At 44.8% G+C, this 25,289-nt stretch overlaps 1 protein-coding gene across 2 annotated transcripts in view; it reads right to left on the minus strand.

Annotated features, from left to right (window-relative positions):
• Positions 1–25,289, minus strand: part of PAPSS1 (3'-phosphoadenosine 5'-phosphosulfate synthase 1) — an 85,662-nt gene that overhangs the window by 23,067 nt on the left and 37,306 nt on the right. For both annotated transcript variants that reach the window (XM_058549871.1, XM_058549872.1), the window contains 5 exons: positions 24,420–24,533; positions 21,928–22,039; positions 19,837–20,042; positions 16,768–16,903; positions 5,279–5,547 (listed from right to left, as the gene is read on the minus strand). In XM_058549871.1, coding sequence (XP_058405854.1) covers positions 5,279–5,547; positions 16,768–16,903; positions 19,837–20,042; positions 21,928–22,039; positions 24,420–24,533 — 837 coding nt within the window. The remainder of the gene's footprint in view (positions 1–5,278; positions 5,548–16,767; positions 16,904–19,836; positions 20,043–21,927; positions 22,040–24,419; positions 24,534–25,289) is intronic.

Genomic DNA, 25,289 nt, shown 5'->3' on the forward strand with positions numbered 1-25,289 from the left:
TCCTCCATATCTGATCATTCCTACCAACCACTAAGTGATATTTGTTAGGGTTGGGCTGCTTTCACAAGAATCCTGCTAGATCCAGAATCATCCCTTGCCTGTTATTTCTGATCTTTCCTCCTAGTAATTTTCCACCCACTGACACCCCCACTCTGCTCCCTGGCTGTAAGTCCCCACTTGTCCATGCCGTGTTCAGAACCCAGCCCAGTTCTACCCTGAGGTCTCTTTCCCTCCTGCAGCAGTTCCTGCACTAAAATCTGTTTTCACCGCAGTAACTACCATCCAGCTCTGGTTTTCTCTGACAGATCACAGTAAGTTACCTGGCCTCTCTGAGCTTCAGTAATGCATCTGTAAAATGGGAATAAACCTATCTCATGAGGTTACACAACGTACACAGAGAATCTGCACGGTGTGTGACAGACACATATGCAGGCACTCAAAGAGTGGTTATTTTCATTGCCTTTTTATTATTTACTTTCATATCCTTTATATTAGCTGTATATATTATGAAACACCAAGGGGCATTCCCAGTCAGAGGATGCACACTCCCACGTGAAGTCTGTTGGGAGCAGGTCGTCCCGGGCTCTCTGCCATAACCAAAATCCCAGGACTTCACGCAGACTGACAAGCAGCCTTGAGGTGTGGGCAGCTCCCTTGATGTCAAGACAGGACACCAGGGATGTTGAGAACTTGCAGCAAAGTAGTTGGTTACTGTTTTTAAAGTAGTTGATATTAATCAGCACATACTGTCAGGAGCGAGGCAATATGTTCCACGATTTACATCATCTCATTCACTCCTCACAACACAAAAACATAGGCAGATACTGCTAACACCATGAGGCAGGTATCATAAGAATACAGACGATACAAAGAGTACCACACCCACAACTCTGGGCTGTAACAATCAAAAAGTAAGTGTGAGAGATACCACCTCTGATGAATGTCAGCCAGGGCCATCCTAACTCACTATTTCAGAACTCCTACAGGATACTTTAAGAATTTACTTCCAGTCTGTTTTCAAAAAATATGTGCCACATATTTAAAAAGTATTTTAATATTAATAAGACTGAAAACATTCTGTGGAGGTTTTGGTACACAGCTCTGGAGCCAAACTTTCTATAGGCTATGTGACCTGGAACAAGTTTTTTAACCTCTCTACCTCAGTTTCCTCATCTGTAAATTGAGAATAACAACAGCATCTACCCTCTTAGTGTTGTTCTGAGGATCAGTTTAGCTAATATGTGTAAAGCACTTGGAATACTGCCTGGAAATACAGTAAGAGCTCAGTAACAATGGGCTATTATTACATTCTATTTCTCAATCATTGTAAACAGTCTCAATCACTGTAAATGATAACAACTCATGGACTTTCTCCACCTCCTCTTCAGTGAAACTCATTCAATAAAATGTTTCTGAGGTTGCTTAAGAAATAGTAAAAGTATTACAAAACACTCAACTAAATAGTCAAGGCTAAAGAGCAAAAATGGCTACAATGACAAAGATAATAAGCATAGGTGAGGAAATCCACTGCTGATGGGAGCGTAAAATGGTTCAGCCACACTGGCAGACTGAGGGAAAGCTGAACACACACCCCCCACCACCCAACAGTTCTGTTCCCAGGTTCACAACCAACAGAAATGTCCATGCAAAGGCATGCACTGAAGTCTTCCTAACAGCACTGTTCGCAACAGCCAAACACTGGAAAGGGCCCAAACGTCCATCGAGTCTTGGGGGTAGTCACACAGCGGGACATTCCACAGGACTGCGAATGACCAGCCTACAACTCACTACACACAACAAGGGTGAGTTTCAGAAACACAATGTGAAGTGAAAGAAGCCAGACACAGAGAGTCTCTCCAGCAGGATTTCAGTTACAAGAGTTACGAGGACCGGCTGGACTGGACGCTGTGACGTGGCGCCCAGGTCCCCTCGGGAAGGAAGCATTACCCCCCGGCTTCCAGGGGTGCAGCAGGCACACACCCAGCAGCTGTCAGCCCTCTTTAGAAACTGCCTCTGCAGAAAAGAGCAGCCGTGCCCAAAGTCATGTCCCCTCCCTGGGCAGCCAATCCCTGGTCAACACGGGGGCACGAATGCCTACTTCTTGTGCAACTTGGAGCATCTCTGAAGGCCTTTCCAGAACTCCACATGGGGTCAGCTGAGGCTTCCACTCAGATTGAATCACGGCTCAACTTCTCCCGCTACCCAGTCTCACTCCCTTCCTTTCTCTTCTCTTCCAGAAGCGCTACTCCCAAGAGCAATCTGTAGTGAATTTCCTGAGCCCTAATCTTGCTCTCAGAGTCTGCTTTCCAGAGTATCCGAACTTCAACACAAACAAACTGGATCCATGATGTGAGAAGTGAGGACGGTGATGGCAGCTAATGGGGGTGGACAGGCAATGAACAGGCGCAGGAAGGAGAGCTTCTGGGGTGCTGGGAACAATCTTTTTCTTAAAGTCTGGATGCTGGTTGTATGACCCCAAATTCATTTACCTGTCCACCTAAGAAATGTGTACTTTTTCCTAGGTACACTATACTTCAACATGAAGTTAAAAGAAAATAAGACAAATTAGAAAATGACCAGAATGGGACAGAACCTTAAAGAACATTTAGTCCCACCTCCTTGTGCACCCCTTAAATAACCACTTAGTATGCACTTAAACATAGCCCAGAAGTCTAACGGAGATCCCACCCAGCTGGCAGCAAACCAGGCCCAGAATGGTGCTGGCCTCCCCAACAACAGTCTCGTACTGTGTCTCCCAGACCACGTTCTTGTGGTAGCAACAGGAGTGGAATCTGAGGCCAGGGAGGGGCCTGCTGCAGCCAGCGCACCTCACCTTGCAAGGAGGAAGCCTCCATGGTGAGCCAAAATGCATGCACCTCAGAGGTACCTGTAGGTACCTTCACCTTTCAATCTTCCTTAAGAAACACACCTGGCTCTGAAATCAGAAGCCTTAAAAATATTTATAATACAGACAAAACAGCATTAACCCTTTGTGGTGTTCTCCCAAGGAAGGATTTTCTCTTTTATGACAGCTGGCTGTTTTTGTTATTTATTTATCCCTTCATTCCCACTTTTTTTTTTTTATTCATTTATTTATTTGGTGAGGAAGATCAGCCCTGAGCTAACATCCATGCTAATCTTCCTCTTTTTGCTGAGGAAGACCGGCTCTGAGCTAACATCCACTGCCAATCCTCCTCCTTTTTTTTTCCCCAAAGCCCCAGTAGATAGTTGTATTGGACATAGTTGCACATCCTTCTAGTTGCTGTATGTGGGACGCGGCCTCAGCATGGCCGGAGAAGCGGTGCATCGGTGTGTGCCCGGGATCTGAACCCGGGCTGCCAGCAGCAGAGCACGCGCACTTAACCACTAAGCCACGGGGCCAGCCTCCCTCATTCCCACCTTCTTAAAAGCAGTTTTTAGTTTATTTAGTTAATAAAATGTCGTATCTCTTCCTCTTTTAGATAGGGAATAAGAAACACAAAGAGGACAGAATACTTCCTCAACAGGGAAGGTAAACTCCTTGACTTTCCCCACTGGCTCTTAATGAGGTTACTGATCATAAACTCACTCCTGACCCTAAACTCACTTGGGCCATCCCACACTGAAAACCATTCAACCTATAATTCTGGAGAACTTCAGACCAAAAGATCCCCTTAAAACGATAATGCTTAAGTTGAAGACAGCACCGTAGGAGAAGTTGGGAACGACTGGAACAAAATTGTTGCTTATCTCCAAAACAATTTAGTTCTTCTTTGGGATACAAGAACTGAAGTTCATTGTGGTCTCTTGGAAACTTAAAGGGCTGTCACCGCCCAATTCTTAGGAACATTTTACACCAACAAAGAGGGAAGAATACGAGAAGTTTCACCTAAGGTGGAAGTTCCAGTGCATTATTTAGGCTGGATCCAAGAGAAGACTCAAATACATTTTAATCTTTTAGTTGTTATTGTAGTTTTGTGTTTGTCTGTTTTTCTTGGATGAAGAGGTAATGGAGTATACAACCCCACAACTAAGCTCCAATAAAAATTTTTAGGCTTGATTCCAAAGACGAGCCAAACATGCTTGGAATTCCTTTGAAACTTTTTTTGAAGGAAGACCTCACAGAGTATACACAACTAAATTATTTAATCCTTTCTAAAAGGGTTTGCCTCCCAGATAAATCTAAGTAAATTCATTTCCCTTCAAGGCAGGGATGATAAAGAATGACATAATAACGTGCATTCCATTCTTTTTTCTTTTTTATTTTTTTGTATGAGGAAGATTAGCCCTGAGATAACATCTGATGCCAATTCTCCTCTTTTTGGTGAGGAAGATTGGCCCTGGGCTAACATCATCTGTGCCCACCTTCCTCTTCTTAATATGGGATGCTGGCACAGCATGGCTTGACAAGCAGTGCGTTGGTGTGTGCCCGGGATCTGAATCTGGGAACTCTCAGGCCACCGAGGCGGGGCGCACGCACTTAACCGCTGCGCCACCAGGCCGGCCCCACATTCCATTGTTTATCTTGAACACTTAACAAGAAGCTGGCTAGGAATTTCCCCACACAGTTTTTTAGGTTGTTCACTGATTTATTCATTCATTCAACAAATATTTTTTGAAAGCCTACTCTGCCTTGAAACAAAAACCTAATTAAGTCCTCTTCTTTATATATGGTTATAAAAAGATCTCAGAACATCCCTTTCGACCACCAAGCAGGACTCCAGAACCCTCCGCCACCCAATATCAAGAGGCAACTTTACTTCTAGACTCTATTATTCTCAATCCTTCGCAAAGAACAGAGGAGCAATGTCTTCTGAACTTTGTCAAAGACACCATGCTCTTCTTCCCCTTCTTCCCACTGAAATACCTCTGGCCCTTCCAAAACCCAGAAGTAAAAATCAGATCAAATGTGTCCTCTGGGAAGAGTGACCCAGGACTCTGTTACAGGGATAGGACGGTGTTGTCAGAGCTGTGTCTGTACCACGGCAGCAGCTCCCGAGAAGCCTGGGCCACACCGTCCCCAGCTCCCAGCTCTGTCTGCAGGGAGCCTTCCCTCCTCCACAGCTGGGACCAAGAACCACAATACGAGCAGGAGAACCCTCTCCCTGCCTTCCTGTTCCCAAGAAGGCTGCCTCCGGGGGGCCACCTATAGAGGACATCCCTGACAGAGCAGGAGAGGGCTCCAGGCAGGCCGAATGCTGAGAACAGACCCACAGATGAGAGAAAAATCAATGGATAGGTCTGTGTCAGTAGGAGTGGTTTCAACATGGCCGCAGGGAACATCTGAAGAGCAGTCTACCTCAGTTGGTCCAGCATACATCATGGGAGACGGGAAGATGGCCACCACAGTCGACTCAGGATTCAGGACTCCTTCCTCCAGCACTGCCGCATGCTGCTTCATACGCCACATTAAAGGAACATCATCATCCTTTGTCCAGCCACCAAGAGGGTGAAGGAGGAGGACCGGGCGCCGATAGCCCCTCTCCAGAAGTTGCTTGTGGGTGTCCTGCATTAACAGAGCATGTCCGTTGTGCACTGGGTTGCGTAACTGAAATGCAAAGACAGCATCTGAAAAGAGAATTTCCAGAGTTAAGAATAGTACATTTTTAACAGATTACCTTCCAAAGGATAAGCAATTCTTCTTGAAGCTTGATGCTTAGGATAAGCAAACACGTGTGCTCAGAATCAGAAACTGGTGAAAAATGTGTACTGCTTGGACCAGCTACTCCAAGGCAAGATGACCTACGGTAATTGTTACTTTACCAATCTTACAAGCCTGAGCATGTGTAACATAATAGCGATGGATCCATAGCAATTACTTTCTGCCTTCATGGGAAACTTGAGAATAACAATCAGGCTTCCCGGTCCTAATGCCCCGTTCAGCTGCTTACAATGGATGTAAATTCTTGGTCTATCCCTTAATCACCAACCAGGTCAATCCTTCCACAGGACCTAAGACACTATTTTATTAAAGGAAGATAGAAAGGCAGACAAATCTGCAGTTTAGGAAATATACTTACTATCCAAGGATGCTCATTTACACTAATTACTTTGCTTGACTGGACCCTACGTTGTTCCGGGAAGCCAGGTCCGGGTCTTGGATAACAACTTAGCAACAACAATGAGTAATAGGCATTATTACTCTTTAAGCATACCCTTAAAAGGGCATGCTATTACTCAAATGCTGAAAACTGCCAGATTAGTCACACTGGTTAACTCCACATCTCCTGCTCACAAGCCTGGCTTCATTCCTGCACGGGGCCGGCCATTGGGAGACCTTGCTTAGAAGGCAGACTCCAGGCTTGCACCCCAGGAGGAGAAAGGACTCTGGCCCAGCACAAGCCTGCAGTACTAGGGCCAAAACCACAGCCATTTGGGAGGCTGCTTACATCCCGGCAAGCAGAGCAAAAAAGATTATACTGAGAACAAAGGGAGTCAGGATTCTCACTGTAGGAGAAAGAAGGCATCAACACAGAAGGGAGAAAGGCTAGAACAGACTATGTGGTATTGGTTAGTGGTACTGATCCTGGTTTTCAGCTGTACAGACACATACAGGAACACATATTCGTGTGTAAGTGTTTATGTATACATGTGCATAGGGACATGTCTTAGCTCTGTCCACTGAAAGGTCCTACAAGCAGCAACCACCCAGTGGCAATGAAAACAACTGAAGCCCAAATTGTGCATTCTAAATACCACCCCCACTTAAATAAACCAGGGTTCTTGGCAAAATGGCTGATTCTAGGGCTAGAGCAAGGAAAGTACAACATGAGCTCGAACATCTAGGGTCATAAAGACAGGACATGCTCGAAGAATGATGGGGACATGGCAAAAGGATAGAGCAACCAGCCTGACAGGGCCCCAGTGGCCAACCCAGGACGAGCTAACTGTCAAATGAGAAATAACAGCAATAGATTGTAACCCGCTGAGTAAAACAGGAATCTGCGAGTCCACAAAGAATAAAATAAATGAATGCACCAATGCGGGAAAAGTGGAAACTCTACCTTATGGAACACAGCATTGCTTCCTATGATATTCCTGACAAAAATGTGAACCTGAATCTAATCACCAGGAAACAGGAAAGAAACCCAAACTGAGAGACAGTCAACAGCAAATGACACATACTCTTCAAAAAAGGTCAATGTTGAGGAAAGAGGACAACAAGGACTAAGTGGCAGTTCCAGACTGAAGGAGACTAAAGAGACATGACTGAGCTCTGGAACCGGAAAGGAAAGGTGGCAAAGAGAAGCCTTTACTGTTGTCGGTTTTGCTACGAAGGACACGACTAGAACAACAGCACTATCCGAATGGAGAATGCATGAGACAGCACTACATCAATGGTACTGAGTTGGATGAGCACACTGCGGCTAGGCAGGAGACTGCCTTATTTTTAGGAAATACATGTGTGAAATCTAAGGGGTAACGAGGCATCATGTCTGCAGCTTTCAAAAAGAGTGATAGCGAGAAAGCAAATAAAGTCTAACTGTGGAATCTGGGTGAAGAATATATGGAGTTCTTGGTACTATTCTTGTAATTTTTCTGTAAATTTAAAATTATTTTAAAATTGAAACAAAAAAGGAAAAAATTATGATGAAACATGAACCAATGACAATGTGTGGATCTTATTTAGATCCTGATTCAAACAAACAAAACTGTAAAAAAAAGAAATATGACTACAATGAAATTAGAAATTTGAACACTGACTGGATATTTGATGATATGAAGAAATTATTGTTATTACACAGGTGCAATAATGGTATCATGATTGTGCTTTCAAAGTCCTTACCTTGAAGTGCTACGTACTGAAATATTCAGATGAAATGACACGGAGTTTGAGATTTGCTTCAGAATAAGGGCTTTAAGGACTGAATTTCACTTTCTATTTTCTACGTCTTTGAAGTGGGGAAGATATTAAGGTTATTGTTAAGATAAAATAACATAAAGTATCCAGCATGGTGAAATGCACACCACAGTGTCTCAATCAATCTAAGCTCCTTAAGACAATTCATTCTTTAAAAATAAAAACACAACATCACATCTAAAAGTTCCTGGCAGGAACTGAACCCACTGTTCTACTGGTGGCTCGAGGTCCACTCAAGTACGAACTAACAGTCCCAGCGAGTGTTTCTAAGATAAGGGTGCGTCCGCTCCGTGCTGACACACGGCATGCGTGCTCCTTAAGCAGGAACAGGCGCCGCCCTCCGAGCAGGACCCTGGGGTAACACACCTTAGGTGTATGACGACTACACCCCTGGACTGCAATCAGGCCAAATCTGATATTGTAAAATTGCCATTCTGCACGATTATGTACATGACGGGACGTGCAAAAGGAAACAAAAATCAATTCTGTCTCAAAAACACAGATTCTAATAATTTATCTACCTAGGCTTTCCTTCCAAAAAGAATTAATCTAGCTCCACACTGGACATTTAACAGATAAAGTTAAGATGGATGTCTTATTAAAAGTTCACATTAGCAGCACATATAGGATTTTACTGCCAAAATGTCTTCCAGGTAGAACTATTTCCTTACTATCAGTTCCGCTCAGAAATCCAATGATCATTTGATCTGTCTGCCCATTTTTTCTTGCCAATATTACCAGATCTTTCCTGAACTTCTAGCCTTCTCAATTCCTTGTAACTATTTATCAATGAATTACACAAATGTCTGGGTCCAAGCTGCATTTTCGTCCACACCATCTGGTTTCTCCACTAGAGAACTTATGTGGGAGAACGATGTAACAGGAGTACATGATCCACTGGAAGAGCACATTCCCAGGACACTGTCCCAACTAACATAACCCAACACGCACCACTGTCACATCTTCCTCCATCAATTTTCCATCAAGGAGGGAAGAAGAAGAATGGGCCACTACGGACCTGGGGCCACTGATATTTACAGCCGCTTTTATTAATGTCTCACATTTCCATCCCCACTTTCTAAAGGACAGTGATGCCCCCATTGTCACACCATCATCAGTGCAAAATATTTGCCTTTTTGCTTATAATTCCTTCTGGCTCAGTTTAAGGCTGCTTTACCTAAGATCATGGTTTCAACTGTTGAAAATGGGAGATGATCTACAAGATGACTGAAATTTAACCTTTATGATTTCCATTTCTTTCCAGTCCTTCGTCCCCCTGGTTCTTGGGAAAGGACCAGCAATTCTATAATCTTGACTTCTAGTAAGTACACTGGGAAGCTGCTGACACCATGCATAAAAGCAAACTTTTTCTATAAAGAGCAGAGCGAGTATTTCAGGCTTTGCAGGCCACAGGGTTTCTGTTGCTGCTACCCAGCCCTGCTAGAGCAGTGCAAACAGCCCCCACAACGTACAAATGAGTGAGTGTAGCCGTTTGCCAATAAAACTTTATTTACAAAACTGGCGGTGAGCCAGATTTGGCCTGCAGGTTTACCAACCTCCGAAAGACAAATGGGATGTGGCTGATAAATGTAAAAACAGCACGGCAACCAAGGCAACTGGTGTGAGCAAAACTCTGGAGGCAGAAAAGCAGAGACATGTCTGAGGAACACTGAGGCATCCATTTGGCAAAGATGGATATAAACCTGGTGAAGATTGTTACGTAGAACTCTGAATGCCAGGTGAGGAAGGATACTGTTACCAAGCACGGGTTGTGAGTTAATCAGCAATGTTTACAGAGAATTAGTCTAACAGGACTGTGCAGGATTGTGGTGGGGAGAGGAGAGTAAGTGGGCAGAGTGGAGAGACAGCCAAGTCAGAAGACTGCTGCTGAGGAGCACATCCCCACATTTCCACATAAAATGAAGCTTCCACCAACCCTGCATCCTCTCCCCTACTTATCTACCCCTCCCTGGGACACGGACAGGCTCCTGACAGACCCTGACCTACACACTGGTGGAGGGGGCCACACTGTGACAACAGCGGAGACAGGGGCCACCCTCTCCCTCACACCTCTCCCCATCCCATTCCCTGGTGCCTGAGGACGCTGTGCAGGGCTCTGTTGGTGACTCGAAAATCTGCGTCTTCAGACCAAAACTCTCCCCTGAGCTCCAGGCCATCTCTCCAGCTGCCTCCCAGTGCTCCAGGGCACCACAAATTCGACTCCCGCCAGCCTCGCTAACATCTCCATCCCCCTCACACCCTCTGGGAGCACAGCTCCATCCCCACCCCCGCGTCTCAGACCCTTCCCTGCCCTCGGCCTCCACAGGCGATGAAGCGCTCTGTTCCTCACTACCGATGCACACAGGCCTTCACCTCCTCTTCACAAGACCTGTCCACTAACCGTCCTCCCCCGACCCGGCCTCCAGACAGCGGCCAGGGAGGCGGGGCAGGGAAGAAACCAGTTTGGACAGGGTGCGAATTCCGTTCAGACATGCTGTCCTGAGGTCACAGGGAAACTGGCCCTGCCCCCAGGAGCCTTCAGTCTAGTCAGAGGAGGAGAGCAACACTCACTAACCAGAGGACAAACACGTGTTCAAGGGAGATGGGTCCTTCCACTCCAGCAGGACATGACTTGATCTTTGTTTCCAGAAGGGAAGTCTGGTGACAGCGTGAAGGATAAAGTCATGGAACAAGACTGGCTCCATTCATTCAGCCAACTCCTTCCTGCTCTGTCACATTGTGAGTACGAAACTCCCACCAAATCCCAAAGGCACTTCCCTGTTTTAAATGGTCCTGACCCCTCTACCACGTCCAACATAAAAAACCTACCCCACTGCTCACAGCCTCAAGGCCTGCCATCCATGGCACCAATCTTTTCTACTTCACCTGCCTCTACTTTATTTTTAAAGTAAAAACCATGAAACACTGAAGAAAATTTGGGGGGAAAAAATCACCCACAAATGCACTACCCTAATAGAACTGTTCTTGGTCATTTGCACCGTTTCCTTGTTCTCCTCATGCGCACATTCTATACAGGATCAATCAAGTACACATGACACTTGATACTCTGATTGGTCGTTCTGGTCTCATCACCTGTTTCTGACATCTTGTGCTCCTCGGGGCAACAGGGCTCACTGCTGGGTCCTACGAAATCCCTTCTTCACATACCCATGCAGGAAACCCACCCCTTACCTGGATTCAATTACTGAGTGCACACAGATGGCTCCTGTTGGCTGCATCCTAAGTCCTGACCTTTCAACAGTCACAGAGAATTACTAAAACCATCTCAACGGACACCGTGCATCACCATCCCACACCCCTCATCTCGTCCACCTTCACACCGTTGCCGCCACATCTCAAGCCAAACGCAGGCCGAGTCCCCAAACCTACTCCTTCCCGTCTTTCACATCTGCGTAAAGGAATAGCCCAGTGCAACAGGTTCCATCCTTCCTAAGGATTCTAAGTCGGAGCCCTTTCCCTCCAGCAGGTAGGAGGGGAAGAAGCAGAGAAGATTCCTCTGAGCATGTGCTGACTTGGACAAGGAAACGACAACCATGAGCAGTTCCTGCCGGTGGGATGGGGAGCAACAACGCCCCTGGAGGTGCGTGGGATGCAGGCCACCTAACCCAGCGTTGTGGCCATAAACACTGTCGTGCGGCAGTGCTCAGAACCTGGGTTACCCTGTTCTGCAATGTCTCAGCCGCGTGCCTGGAACAACTTCAGCTCCCAGCAGAGCTGTTTCGAGCAATGAACCAGGTGATGAGCAGGAGAGTGCTCCCAAGTCTTAGTCGCCCTCCCCCGAGTTCTCAGGACTGTGCTGAGCTCCCCAGCCGAGAGTCGCCCCGGTATGCACCCCAATACCACGCCAAGAATTACATCTTCCTGCTTCCTTCCTTTCAGCTTCTTCCCTGTAAGACCATCCTACACACAGGAGCAGTAACAAGTTTCTCTCCCAGCCCTGCCCAAGCTTTACTAGCTGCACCTCATCTACCCCAAGGCCTAAGAACAGGCATCTCTGATTTTCCCTAAATCAGTGTGGCAGCTCAGCAAGAGAGCACTGACAACAGCGCTAGTGTGGTAGGAAGGGCTGTGTGTGTGTCTGCCACATCCAGTGTTTGTTTTTGTGGGAGCCCTTTGAAGAGAGCTGGAGGTAGGAAAGAGTATGATCTTCTGCCTCTCTCCAGACTGCCACAAATTACCGGTCTTTCGTGTACTTGAACTGCTTATGAGAAATAAAAAATCAATCAGACCTGAGCAAATATGAACACAATTAGATTTCTTCACAAACAAGTGGTTTTATACCCCAAAGTACGGCAGCAATGAACTGTTTTCATCTCAAGACTAGAAATCCTGTCCAATCAAAGGAGAAGATAACGTTGGATACAAAGCTTTTCGCCACGGGGTCCTGCGCTGCTGGTTTCCCACTCCCCATCCCATCTAGTCTCTGTCTTGTGCCTGTGTGTGTGCATGTGGGTGTGTGTACACACGGGAGCGTGCGTGTGTGCATGCACGCCTGTGGGGGGGGGTGCACATGCCACTGTATGTGAGGATGTGTGCCGGGGGTGTACGTGTGCTCACAGGTATGCACGCAGCTGTGTCTGTGTGCACACGTGTGTGTGCGCACGGGGTGGCGCTGTCCTCCTGCCCCCACGATGGGCGACATTAGTGGGCAGCCAGAGGATGGAGGGAGAAAGTCAGGGCAGCCCTCGCCCACCACACCTGCCTCAGCACAGGAACCCTGGCTATGCTGAGCAGCCCACTCACAGCTCCCACTCCTGGCACCCGGTTTCAAAAACACGGCTTCCTTCCTGTGCCCTTCAGAAGTGGTAACACTACCCAAAGTTGTAGTTCCTGGGGATCTCAACATTCCAGGTGGGTTCCCCTAACCCCTGACCTCCCTTCTCTAAATACTCCTTCCTTAAACTATGTTCCGAGCCTCATCTGCGGGTGCCTTGACCTGACTGACAGGCCACCGCACCTAGCTCAGATCCCAGGATCTCCAGCTCACGGCCACGTATGGCCAAGAAAGCCCCACGCCCTCACAGACAGACCACCTCAGCTTTCTCATGTACCCTTCCCAACCTTGCCTAAGACATTGTGTAACGTCTCCATCCATTCCTTTAAGATACAGTTTGTAGTTCAACAGCTCTGCAAAGCTTCCTCAGATTATTCTATTTTATTATTAGCATGTGCTACCACATTCTAGCTTGCACGAAATTATGTCAACTTCTTCCTTTGTAACCCGGCAGGACACCAACATTTTGTGTATAATAATTACGAATTGGCTCTTAGTTGGCTTAAGTGAAATTCCTTCTTTCTTTCCAGGATAGTAGTCAACCACCCGAGATTCAAAGAACCTGCCATCCGGAGCTGAGTCACTTGACAATCACCAACGTGGGTATTAAAGACTTCTCAATCCTTCCAGCTACAGAATGGTTTGGGAACACAAAACTGATCACATTAATGTGCACACGACAATAGCACACCCGGGTCATCAAAGTTCTTCTAAGACAAGGGAAGGAGAAGAGGGAGAGATAAGGGCCGGCCCCGTGGCTTAGCGGTTAAGTGCGTGCTCTCTGCTGCTGGCAACCGGGGTTCGGATCCCGGGCGCACACCGACGCACCGCTTCTCCAGCCATGCTGAGGCCGCATCCCACATACAGCAACTAGAAGGATGTGCAACTATGACATACAACTATCTACTGGGGCTTTGGGGGGAAAAAAATAAAATAAAATAAATTAAAAAACTACGGACCATGTTTTAAAAAAAAAAAAACAGGGAGAGAGAAGGAAAACCCTAGGTAAAAGAAAAAAATAAAGATTCCGTTTTCTCTCCCTTGAACTGTGCTTTACAAACGTGAGTAGATGACTTGTAAGTTACCGGCTTCCTGAAAGAGAGAACAAGAACTACAAAGGAAACTCCTCGGTCTGTGCTTCTCCACCTAGGACCGGAAAGTAAACAAAATAACATTCCACCATCATTGTCCTCTGATAAGGCTAACAACTGGCTCTCAGCTACTCTAAACAAAGTTGCAATCACTCATTGTGCAACAAATTCTCTCAAGGATTTAAAATGTTTGGCTCACTAAGGAGAGTGTAAAACAGATATAATATTAAAGCCTCCAATTATGAATGATAATTCCTTGATAAGACCCCTCAACAGTGCCAACAATTAATTTCCTAACATGAATTCCAGATATGAATTCAAATTTTGGCAAAAAATTAAAGTAAATGAGGTGGTCTCAGCAAGTCCTCCGTTAAACATAGTTCCTGTTCTCCAGAAGAAAAGAGCAGCCTACACATATTAAATGATCAGATGCTTCTGGATGCAAATAAAAGACCCAACTAGAAGTGTCTAAAATAATTCAAACACGCATGAGGTCTTTGGATAAGAAATCTGGAGACAGAGGACTCCAGGGTTGGATCAGAAACTCAAACAGTATAACATTCTCATGGATTCTCATGGACCGAAAATGGCTGCCAGAGCTCCAAACACCAGACCCTTACATGACAGCATCCAAAGCAGGAAGAAAGGGAATGATGGGAAAGATGACTTTTTGTCCTAAGTCAGTTTCTTGTCAGGAAGGAAAATCTTTACTAGAAGCCCCTCTCCCTTACACCTCAATGGCCAGAACTGACTTCCACACGGACCCTTAAACCACGCACTGACAAAAGAGAACAAGGCGCCATCACTGACGCAGATGGCGCGGGATACGCCCTCTATGACTGGGCCCAGAACGCCTCAGCAAGAAAGCAGAGGCTAAGCTGCCGCGCAGGCGAACGCCAGCGCAGCATTCAGAGACATTCCTGCACAAGCAGTTCAGCCAAACACAGACAGCACCTGACTTACCATGGTTCAGCCGACGATTTTTCGACTTTATGATGGTGCAAAAGCAATATACATTCAGTAGAAAATATACTTTTGAGTTTTGATCTTTTCCCAGGCTAGCAATATGCAATGCAATCCTCTCTCATGAGGTGGGGCAGAGGCTCAAGCCACAGCTCCTGTTCAGCCCCGCAATCAAGAGGGTGAACAACCGATACACTTACAACCCTTCTGTACCCACCCGACCACTGTTTCCACTTTCAGTGCAGTACTCAGTAAACCACGTGACACATTCAGCACTTCATTCTAAGACAGGCTTCGTGTTAGGTGATCTTGCCCCGCTGTAGGGTCACGTGAGTGTTCTGTGCACACTGAAGGGAGGTGAGGCTAAGCTAGGATGTTTCATAGGTTAGGCAGATTAAACGCATTTTCGACTTATGATATTTCCAACTTAGGATGGGTTTATTGGGACGAAACCTCGTCATAAGTCGAGGAGGATCTGTATTTGCTCCTTTAGAGGAGAGGAGTCAAGTTCAGAAGGGGATGGGGGTCCTACATTCAAATACCCTAAAAGGGCCAAGCAGGAGATGTGAATGAACCAGGCAGGCTCGTGGGGACTGTGGAGTTCTGAAGAGTGGGTGACCCACCTGAAGCCTCCAGTTCTCCATCCATTTTAAGCTCTTATTTCAAATATCAGCAAACTACAGTAAAGCTTAAGAAAGCAGATATTCTTTCACTAAGCTTCACACCAATACAGGTAAGACTAGCTTTGGACTCACACAGGAAATTATGACACCTTAACCTCTTAGCTCTGTGCCAGGTACTATTTACAGGGCCTTAAGCATCGTATCTCGTTTCACTTTTTAAAATAAAATGCTGTGCGTGAGGTACCACCACGGTCCCCGTTTTTACAACCGAGAGAACTGAGCCTTAGAGAGGAAAGCAGTCTCCCCACACTCACATCACTACTGGGTGGGGAAGCACGGACAGTGTGCACACAGGGCTCCGACGACTACCAGGACCCGGGATTCACAGAAGCTAATCACAGCTGATGAAGCGGGTGCTCGGGCCCAGACTTCTGTGGTCACTTGGGAAGGGCAGCTTCTGGGTAACAAGTATGGCCTGGCAGCCAGCTATTTCCTTAAAAAGTACCACATTCACCTGACTTTTCTCAGCCATTTCCGCCTGATTTCTACACAGAAAATATAGAAAAGAGTAGCAGCAATGCTCAGGGCTTCACCATTTCTGTAGTGGGTGGGAATTAATTAGTAATATGATTATAAGCTGCTCCAAATTCTTCAGATCTTAAAAAAGTCTCCCAAAACCTACAGTGAACGCTGTTCCCCGACACAGCACCTTGAATTTTAAGTGTAGGAGAGAAAGAGTGTGGGTACCCCAGCATAAACACATCATCTACCTACTTCTGTGTAAAAGACCTGCTAACAGCAGACGTCTGGTGTAAAGACCCTGTCCTGGAGCACTTGATAACATATAAGACACTATTACAAAGACCAGCACCATAGACTCTCTACCCCTACTGCCGCCTTTCATCCTAATCCAGAAATCTGAAACCATGATTAACCTACTCTTCAACCTTTTCTGTTATCTGTTTACCATCTCTCTCTTCTACACTGTGAGCTCCTGACTTACTTATGGATCCTCAGCACTCGGCACTGTGGCATATAAAGATGCACAATAAATGTGCTGGATGAGCAGCAAACATGATGAGAGTTCTGTTGTTCTATTATTTTCCGCAGTGACACAGTCCACTCATATATGACATTCTGAGTGAACTCAAATAATTTCTCTTCCTTGGTTTTATTCAGCTTTAACAGGTGAATTTTATAATAAACAAGTAAAAGGTCAATTTGTTATTAGCATCCATCTTCCACATAGTATACAAAATGATATTAGACCAAATTACACCAACATAACAAAACTACATAGGTTGGTTCAGACTGCCTGCCTTTCCTTACATATTCCACTCCTGCATTATCTTTCCTCGTCATTCTGTTTTATATTTTAGCAAGCGTTGGAAAAAATCTTCTAGGACGTTCTCATCACGCCAAGATTCCAATTAGATAATTAGGCCCACGTCTTACCAGCATTCATGTCTTTAAACTTCTGCTTTAGCTCAGCAGGAGTAAAGCGATACTGATCAAGACCATCGTTCCAATAAATTCGGTCCAAGACTTGAAGATCTCCTCCAATCAGCCAATCTCCTTGTTCCATAACCATCTAACAGGGAGAAAAGAAAGTAATTTTTTAAACAGAAACCAAGATCAAAATGAGTAAGAACATGTCCCTCATACAAGCTAAAAACAGTCATAAACTACTCGCATCTCAAGGTCGATGGTAAATCTGAGCGGCTTATCAACTGAATCGGGATTAGAGACGCTACAGAATTAGAATATATTTTATAATTTCTCAAAGGACTGTAACACAACTATTGTATTTACATATGAAAAGCAAACAAAACCAAAATGAATAATTATGACTTTTCAAGTAACAACAACATTCTTTGCACTGTTGATTAGCAGAAAAACTTGTGACCCTGGGTCACCCCACCCTCTGTGTTCTCCAGTCCTAAGCTTTTAAGCAATGAAAGTAATGATTATGGAGTTCACGCCTTCCAATCTCCACGCCACTTCAAATTTCTCACAACTTCCCTCACCTTCTTTCGCTGCATCTGGGAGGAGATATCACGCTTTAGGACCTTCCATTCTCAGTGCAGCTCAAGTTCACCCTTCGCCCCCGGGTTTGGTTTCTGTCTAACAATGCACCTGGCTCTGCCTCACCTCCTACCTGTCTTCCTCACTAGTCGTCTGTCCCATCCATCAACCACTCGCTCATTCAATAGAGATCTGCTGTGTGCCAGGGCCCGCGCCAGGCACTGCGAACAGCAGAAAACGAGAGAGAGAAAGATCTTGCTGTAACAGAGCTTATGTTCTAGCAGAGGAGACAGAGGAGAAAGCAGAGAAACATCGGCTGGTCACAAATATCCCAGAGAAAATGAACAGGGCAATGGAGCCCAGTGCCCAAGAGCAGAGTGAACGACAGGTAAGAGGAAGGAGTTAGCACAGGCCTCTCTGAGGCGGGCGACACTTAACCTGAGACGATGAAAAGGAACTAGTCGTGGAGGAAAGTATTTCAGGCAAAGGGACTGCAAGTACCAAGTCCTGGAGCAGAAACAGGCTTTTGTCTTTGAGGAATAGGAAGAAGGCTGATGTGGCGAGAAGGTTGGAACAGGTCAAAGCAAGCAGAGGAGCAGAGGCAGAGTAAGAGGCCAGGGCCAGGTCACGAGCGCTCACAGCCCTGTCAGGCACTGGGGTTTAGTTTACAGGGAGCATCCACTGGAGAGTTTCAGAAGGCAGAGTGATATGCTCAGATTTATATTTTCACTCTGGCTGCTCTGGGAGAATGGAGAGTAGCAGGTCTGAGAGGAAGCAGGATTCCAGCCAGGAGACGACTGCCAAGGTCTAGGTGAGGGACCTGGCGAGCTTGGACGGTACTGGTGGAAGTGGAGGTGGGATGTGGACATCAGCACAAGACCACCAGGCTGAGCTTCCTGAAGCACCACTCTGTGACCCTCTCATGCTCCAAACTTGCCCGCGACCTCTCCGCTCCTAGTAAGTGTGGCTCAGGGCAGGCAGAGCAGCGTGGCGGAAAGAGCACAGAAGATCTAGGCAGACTCTAGTCCTGACTTCCAGCTGGTGCCTCTGCAGCTCTGGGCAAGCTGCACCCACTCTACGACCCCTCAGGACAGAGAAACAACCTGTCTACCTCCAAGGGTCACCATAGGACGGGAAAACAGAAATGTGCTTGGAAAGCATCAACACGTAAATTGTTGCTGAGAACAAACATCTTAGGGTGGAACGCTCAGTCCTCTATCTCCCCACTCATCAAGCAGCTGGTTCTCAAGCACACTGAGCCGCTGCTGTTCCTGCTCCATAAACCTGGACTGCTTCCTCACAGGCCCCTCCTACCCAAGTCCTCCTCGCCCCTTGGGGCTGCACACCAGGTACTAACTATCCTAAGAAGTCTTATGGATCACTGTAAATGAAAGCAGCTCATAATATAAACAGCACTCATGCTTGTGGACTGACTAAAAAATAAATCGTCTCCTCCACTGAGCTCATATAAAAAGTATTCTTTAGTGGAACAGGTTACATATTACAGGAAGCTCTGTGTACAGCAAAAATGTCTGCTACGCAGTACGGAAATGGCTTTGCAGCCCAAAGTCCTGGATTCAAATCAGACCCTCATCCCACCTATTAGCTGCATAACTCTGGTCAGACATTTATCCCCTGTAAGTCTCAGTTTCTCCTGTGTAAGACAGAAATGCTACCCCTCCCACAGGTTAGCTAGGTGGTTCAAAGAACTTACACACGCACGTTTTATAAACTATGTTGCTATTAATAACCCGTAGAATTTTAATGTTGAAGGAATGTCTGACACCATTACTAGGCTCAACCTCCTTATTTTCTAAGACAATATATCTACCTATTAAAAAAGCATCACTTTTTTGTTCTTCCCAAAACAATGAGATTTAGCATATTGCTGTGATCTAAACAGATGTTATAGAAATTTTCTAGATAAAGCTACTAAAATTTCACTTAACCAGTGTCTTTTAAAGCTCAAGCTCTAATTTAAAACACCTAACAACTGACAGAAATTTGACTTCAATGATAACACTTCACATATAATACATAAAATACAGGAGGCACTTTGGGGAGACTAATGGTATTTCCCTGCTTCCATACCAGAAACACAATGTGCACTTAAAAGCCAGACTAGACAACAGCACCCTGCTGTGGGTGGGATCCCACTGCACCCTGACCTCACACCCTACCCGTGACTGCGTGGTTAGTGTCTGCTCCCCCTCCAAGCGCAAAACGATCGCCTGCAGCGTCCATGAGGCCTACATTCCCAGCGCCACCACCCAGCTCAGTGCCTGGCATACAGTAGGTGTTTAAAAAATATCTGTCAAACAAATATTTATCTGGCAAAACGACAAGACCACATGCTCACTGCACTAATCTAAGATCCAGTCTTGATTCTTCAAAATATTAACAATTCCAATGGAAGAGTCGACACACAGGTAATGCCCACACTTCAGAACAAACACTGTTGGCAAATCAAGACAGAAGGCAGCAAGGTGTGCGCAGGACCTTGATGTAGGGGTGGCTCTTGCAGGTCGTTCCCCACTGTCTGGCACAGCGTTCCTCCTTCCTGTGCTCAAAAAACTCTGGGTTGCGAAGAATAGCCACACGGCGGCCCTCATACATCAGAGCAAATGCCGTGCAGCCGTCCAGCCTCTCTTTATCTTCATGAGTAGCTGTCAGAACTACAGGCACTGACAAGTTAATGACACCCCCTGCAGGGCACAAAAGAACAGAAGCACACAGTGTGGGTTACTCAACAGGCTATACAACCACCTTTCACTCCAGTGGATACTCTTCAAATAATAAAAGATTTACGGGTCCAGTGACGGTGTTCAGCCGGTACCTGGCACAGAAGATCAGGAGCGAGAACAGGCAACAACCCAAGGTTAAAAAAACAGCAAAAATTAGGAGATTCAACCCTGTGTGTAGCAATACTTCTCACAAGAATGCATGAAACTGTCTTTTAGGGGAAAAATTTGGCATAGAATCACAGAAGTAAAAGAAACTGTTTAACAAGGAAGAAATCAGCTGGTTAAGTCTAACATCACCAAAAATATTCTGAGCACCTCCAATATATGAATAAGACAAAGAAGTATGTTTCAGGGCCTTTTCAGGAAAAATTGAAATCCTTGTTGACAACCACATTTTGAACAGCAAGTTGATTAAGTGTACTGGAGTATACAGTCATGCGCCACATAACGATGTTTCGGTCAAGGATGGACCGCATATACGATGGTGGTCCCATGAGATTAGTACCATATAGCCTGGGTGTGCGGTAGGCTGTACCATCCAGGTTTGTGTAAGTCATTCTGTGATGTTCACACAAGGATGAAATCACCTAACGAAGCACTTCTCAGAGCATAGCCCCATGGTTAAGCGATGCGTGACCGTACTCGGTATTGTCCCCGGAGGGCGCTTCCTTGACACGGGAAGACAAAACACTCAAGAAGTTCTTTTGTTTTTTGGTTTTTAATCAGAATTGAATCGATATCAGCTATAGTGACAGCCAAGAAAAAAAGACAGCCAAAAAAATCAGTGGCTCTACTTAAAGCAAAACGTGTTGTCAGTGAGACCAAAGGCACATTCTCAGTTTCCAATCTCTCAAGCTCTAGAAGTTTTGCTTCTCCTCATTGTGCACAGGTTAAAAAATAAAATGCACTCTCAAATTCCTATGTGGATCTTATTTACATACCGAATCTTGGCATACTTTTTGAGAAATCTTGGCACGCCTTCTTTGGACAAAAGATGTCAACAAAATCAATGGCACCTGCTTGGCTGCTTTAAAACTGCCACCACTGGGGACAGTTCAAAATGGAAAATTAACAGGTAGAATGCACCAAACCCGACTAAATCGTTACCAAGGAGGCGGTCCAGAAAGACTCTACAATTAGTTCCAAGGAAGAAAATCAAAAAGCAATACTTAATCCTTATGTTCTTGTGATAAAGTTTCTTGAGAAGAAAGATTAGGAATTACATTTTCTAATATTTCTTTCGTTCCCCAGTTAAAAGACGTCATAATGCAGAAGGACGTGGTAGCAATTTAGTAGGTCCTGTGACATTTAACGATATTTTCTTTAATGCAGTAAATTAATCTTACCAACAGTACACAAAGTTTAAGGTAGCTAGATTGTAATTACAATATACTGAACATTAATTTCTTTGGTAATTTTTTTTTTTTTTACTGTTTTAAAAGAACAGGAAGAACCACCCTCTTAACCACCTATTTCAGGATTCCTTAACTTGGACCCCTTAGAACACTCAAGCATGGCTTCAGGATAGCAAAATTTGGTATGTGCACTTTTCGAGGAGAGGCTTTCCACAGCGATCAGGTAGACGCGGCACAGGCAAACTGTATTTGCTCTCTAAATCCATTTTCAGCCCTAATCCCCAGGTTTTCCTCTCTTCCTGCAATAAATCACCATCAAGAAAACAGAAAAGCTCTCACAGTTCACTTAAAGTGTTCAGTACTGACACAACCATCTTAAAATGCTACCTCTGATAAGATGTAACCATGACTTCTGATAAACAGTGACGAATCCCTGCAACTGTGTAATTTCTCCTCCATACCCCACGTACACGGAATGTAAACCATCTCACCATCCAGAAGACAGTCGAAGTGAAGACACTGCAGGTACTCCCTCTCTCTCATGAAGCCGTTCAGCGGGGTCGCCCAGCCTTCTGCCAGAACCTGCACCCACTGCATATCCACCTGGGAAACGAGCAAGTGGAGAAACTTCTGTCTCATGTAGTTAGGAACAAACGTAGTAATGGCCTTTAGGAGTTTACTTTTGAAAGCAATGGAAACAAACATCTCAAGTATGACTACAGAGTACACAAATCTAATAAAAAACAAGGGCACTAGGAAAATAAACACCGATCCTAATAAATTTAAATAACGTTAGGCTTCCAAGTATTTCTAGTGAGGATAGCATCTCCTAAACCAGTGGTTCTCAAAACTTGAGTATGAATAAGAAACCTCTGGAAGTCTTGTGAAAATGAAGGCTGCTTCACCCCCCAGAGCTTCTGATTCAGTGGGTTTGCTGTAGGGCCCAAGAATTTGTATTTTTAACAGATTCCCAGAAAATGCTAACAATAGTGGTCTGGAAACTACACTTTGACAACTATTGTCCTCAACTAAAAAAACTTTAGATAAAAATATTTACCAAAAAAAGTCCCTCACCAATGACAGAGTACCCTCATTTTACAAAGATTGTATTATTTCTTGAACTTTAATATTTCTAGTATATCCCATCAGAAGGTTAAAGAATTGAACTATATACCATTAATGTAAGCTGGATATGCTCATTTTTTAACTGTGTGTGTACACACGTATACGTATATATGTGTATGTGTGTATATATACAGCAGTGGTTCTCAAATGAGAGAAGATGAAACCGAATGGCATACAGTAAATGCAGCTTACTATTTACCCCCAACTGTGCTGGCCAACGTGTTCTACTGCAAAATCAAATAAGGGTCAAGTATTCTCCTCCAAGTCACAGGACAAGTTATACTCATGGACCAAACTGTTTCACTTTCAAGTTTTCCTCTTATTAATTTTTCCTAAACCTCTGACAGTGGCCACTATTTATCTCTTTTGGAATCAATTCTAGATGGTATCTATTATGGACTGAATGTTTGCGTCCCCCTGAAATTCATACGAAGCCCTAAACCCCCAACGTAACTGTATTTGGAGGTAGGGCCTGTCAGGAGCTGATAAAGGTTAAATGAGGTCCTAAGGGTGGGGCCCTAGTCCAACAGGTCTGGTGCCCTTATAAGAAGAGGAAGAGACACCAGAGCTCTCTCTCTACCCTGTGAGGAAACAGCCAGAAAGCGGCTGTCAACAAGCCAGAAAGAGAGCTGCGACCAGAACCAAATGGGCCAGCACCTAGATCTTGGACTTTCCAACCTCGAGAACTGTGAGAAAATAAATTTTCGTTGTTTAAGCCACCCAATCTATGGCATTTGTTACGACAGCCTGAGCTGATTAATACATCATCTGACTTAGCATGAAGTTTTTAATTAATTACTTTCATACTGTGCAAAGGACAAACCACTGTACTGAAAAAAAGTTCACATTTAGAAAAAGCTACTATCTTTCTGGGTTGTAGAATGTGACTGACCTGTTCACATCCGTTCATCCTAATTCTTTCTCTGTGTGTGTGCATGTATACGAACGTGTGCGTGTATGTACACGCGTGTGTGTATGTGTTCACTCCACACAAAGTCTGTCACTGACAAATCTTGTTCCTCTGCAACAGTCAGTCCTGAGCAGCTCTGTTCTGACTCCCCCGCACGTCTTGGCTTCTGGTCAGAGACCCAACAGCACAAACCACATCAGACAACTTGCTCCTAACAGGGATCGGAATATCGACCGCAGAGTCTCTCTCCAAGCCCAGCGGTTTTGGTTTTTTTTCCTCTTTCTCTTTAACTTTCAGATTTGGCACTTCCCTCCGTGTTTTGGATTTTTACTGTATTCAAAGGCAGGCTGGGAAATTCAACTTCCAGTTCAGGTTCTTAATCCTTAATCTGTCTGTTTTTAAAGTACACCTAAATGATATGATTTAAAATTCTCTATGATTTGAAAATGATAAATTATAATTTCCACTGTCATCATATCTACTGTAAGCGTTTTTTGGTGGGAAAAGCATCTAATGATATCATTAGAGCTAAGATGTACAAAAGAAGCATTCTTAACAATATAAGGAAGGGGGATTCAAGGTTTTGGCAGAGAATTAGGAAACATGTTTAAAGGAACAAACATTCATTTTAGTTATTATATTTAGTATTTCTTAACCTTTTAGAACCCATTCCTTCTGATAAGCCTAAAATCTTACACAATCTTTGTTCTTTGATATTTCAAAATAAATAAATATTATGACTACAAGGAAAGCAAAGCCACAGTAATTTAGGACTATGGCTTCACCAGTAAACACATTTCTATCCCTGGAATCCGTGATACACACCCCACTGTGTGGACCACCATCACCACCCACGCCCTCACACACTGCTATAAACCACAAATTTTATAGACTAACGACTATCTATAAGCCTAAATCCCTTGGTACGAAAAACAACACAGCTCTTACCTTATTAATTTTCAGTGCTGGTAAGGTTTCTGCATCCGTTTTTGCCAAATGAAGCTTATTTTCTGGCACGTACAGCTCTTTCACTTCGTACGAGGCATCCACAGGTACAATGTCCTACACAACCACAAGGGCACAGTTAAATGCTTGCTTCAACAATGCAGAGTTCTCCAGAGGGACTCTTCATGAAGAAAACTAACATTTAGAAATAAGACTTAAAAAAATTAGCATACAAGAGGGCTCTGAACGCTGTGCCTCCCATCAATTCTCCTAATGCCAGCCAATGGACTCTCAAGCAGGTGACAGCCCCCATACAAGAAGTCATTACACATAACGTCCCATTACCTAGGGAAAGAATGAATTCCAGAATGTACCGCATGTCAAATCAGGCAACTGCAAAGAAGAGGTGACCTCCAATAAGAAGTAACAATAAAAAGAAACAAAAAAACCCATCTAAACAAAATCATTATCATCTTTAACACGTCATGAAACCACTTTATTCCAGCTTCCACATGCATCTTTATCTCTGGTGTCACTAAAGCCACCTTCCTAGTCACACAACACAGCACTCCAGGGTATGTCTTACTCCCACCGCTGTGGGTGAAGAAACAGCACTTTTGGATCCCATATGAACTGCAGTCTGGAAATTTTATCCTAACTCCAAGTACTCGTTTAAATTAACATTGGGACAGCACTTTTCCCCACGTGTCCTACATGTATATTTGTGATACCACAGCATCATCACTTACACCCTGCTCACTAGGTGACCTTTACAAGGCTTGCGCACAGCACTTGTCATATCCCCAGGAATAATTACTTAAACTTTTTTTTAAGCTAAATCTATCGGGTAATCTTTATATGCGTACAAAACCA

The sequence above is a fragment of the Diceros bicornis genome, chromosome 11 (genome assembly GCF_020826845.1).
Source record: "Diceros bicornis minor isolate mBicDic1 chromosome 11, mDicBic1.mat.cur, whole genome shotgun sequence".
Lineage (NCBI taxonomy): Eukaryota > Metazoa > Chordata > Mammalia > Perissodactyla > Rhinocerotidae > Diceros > Diceros bicornis.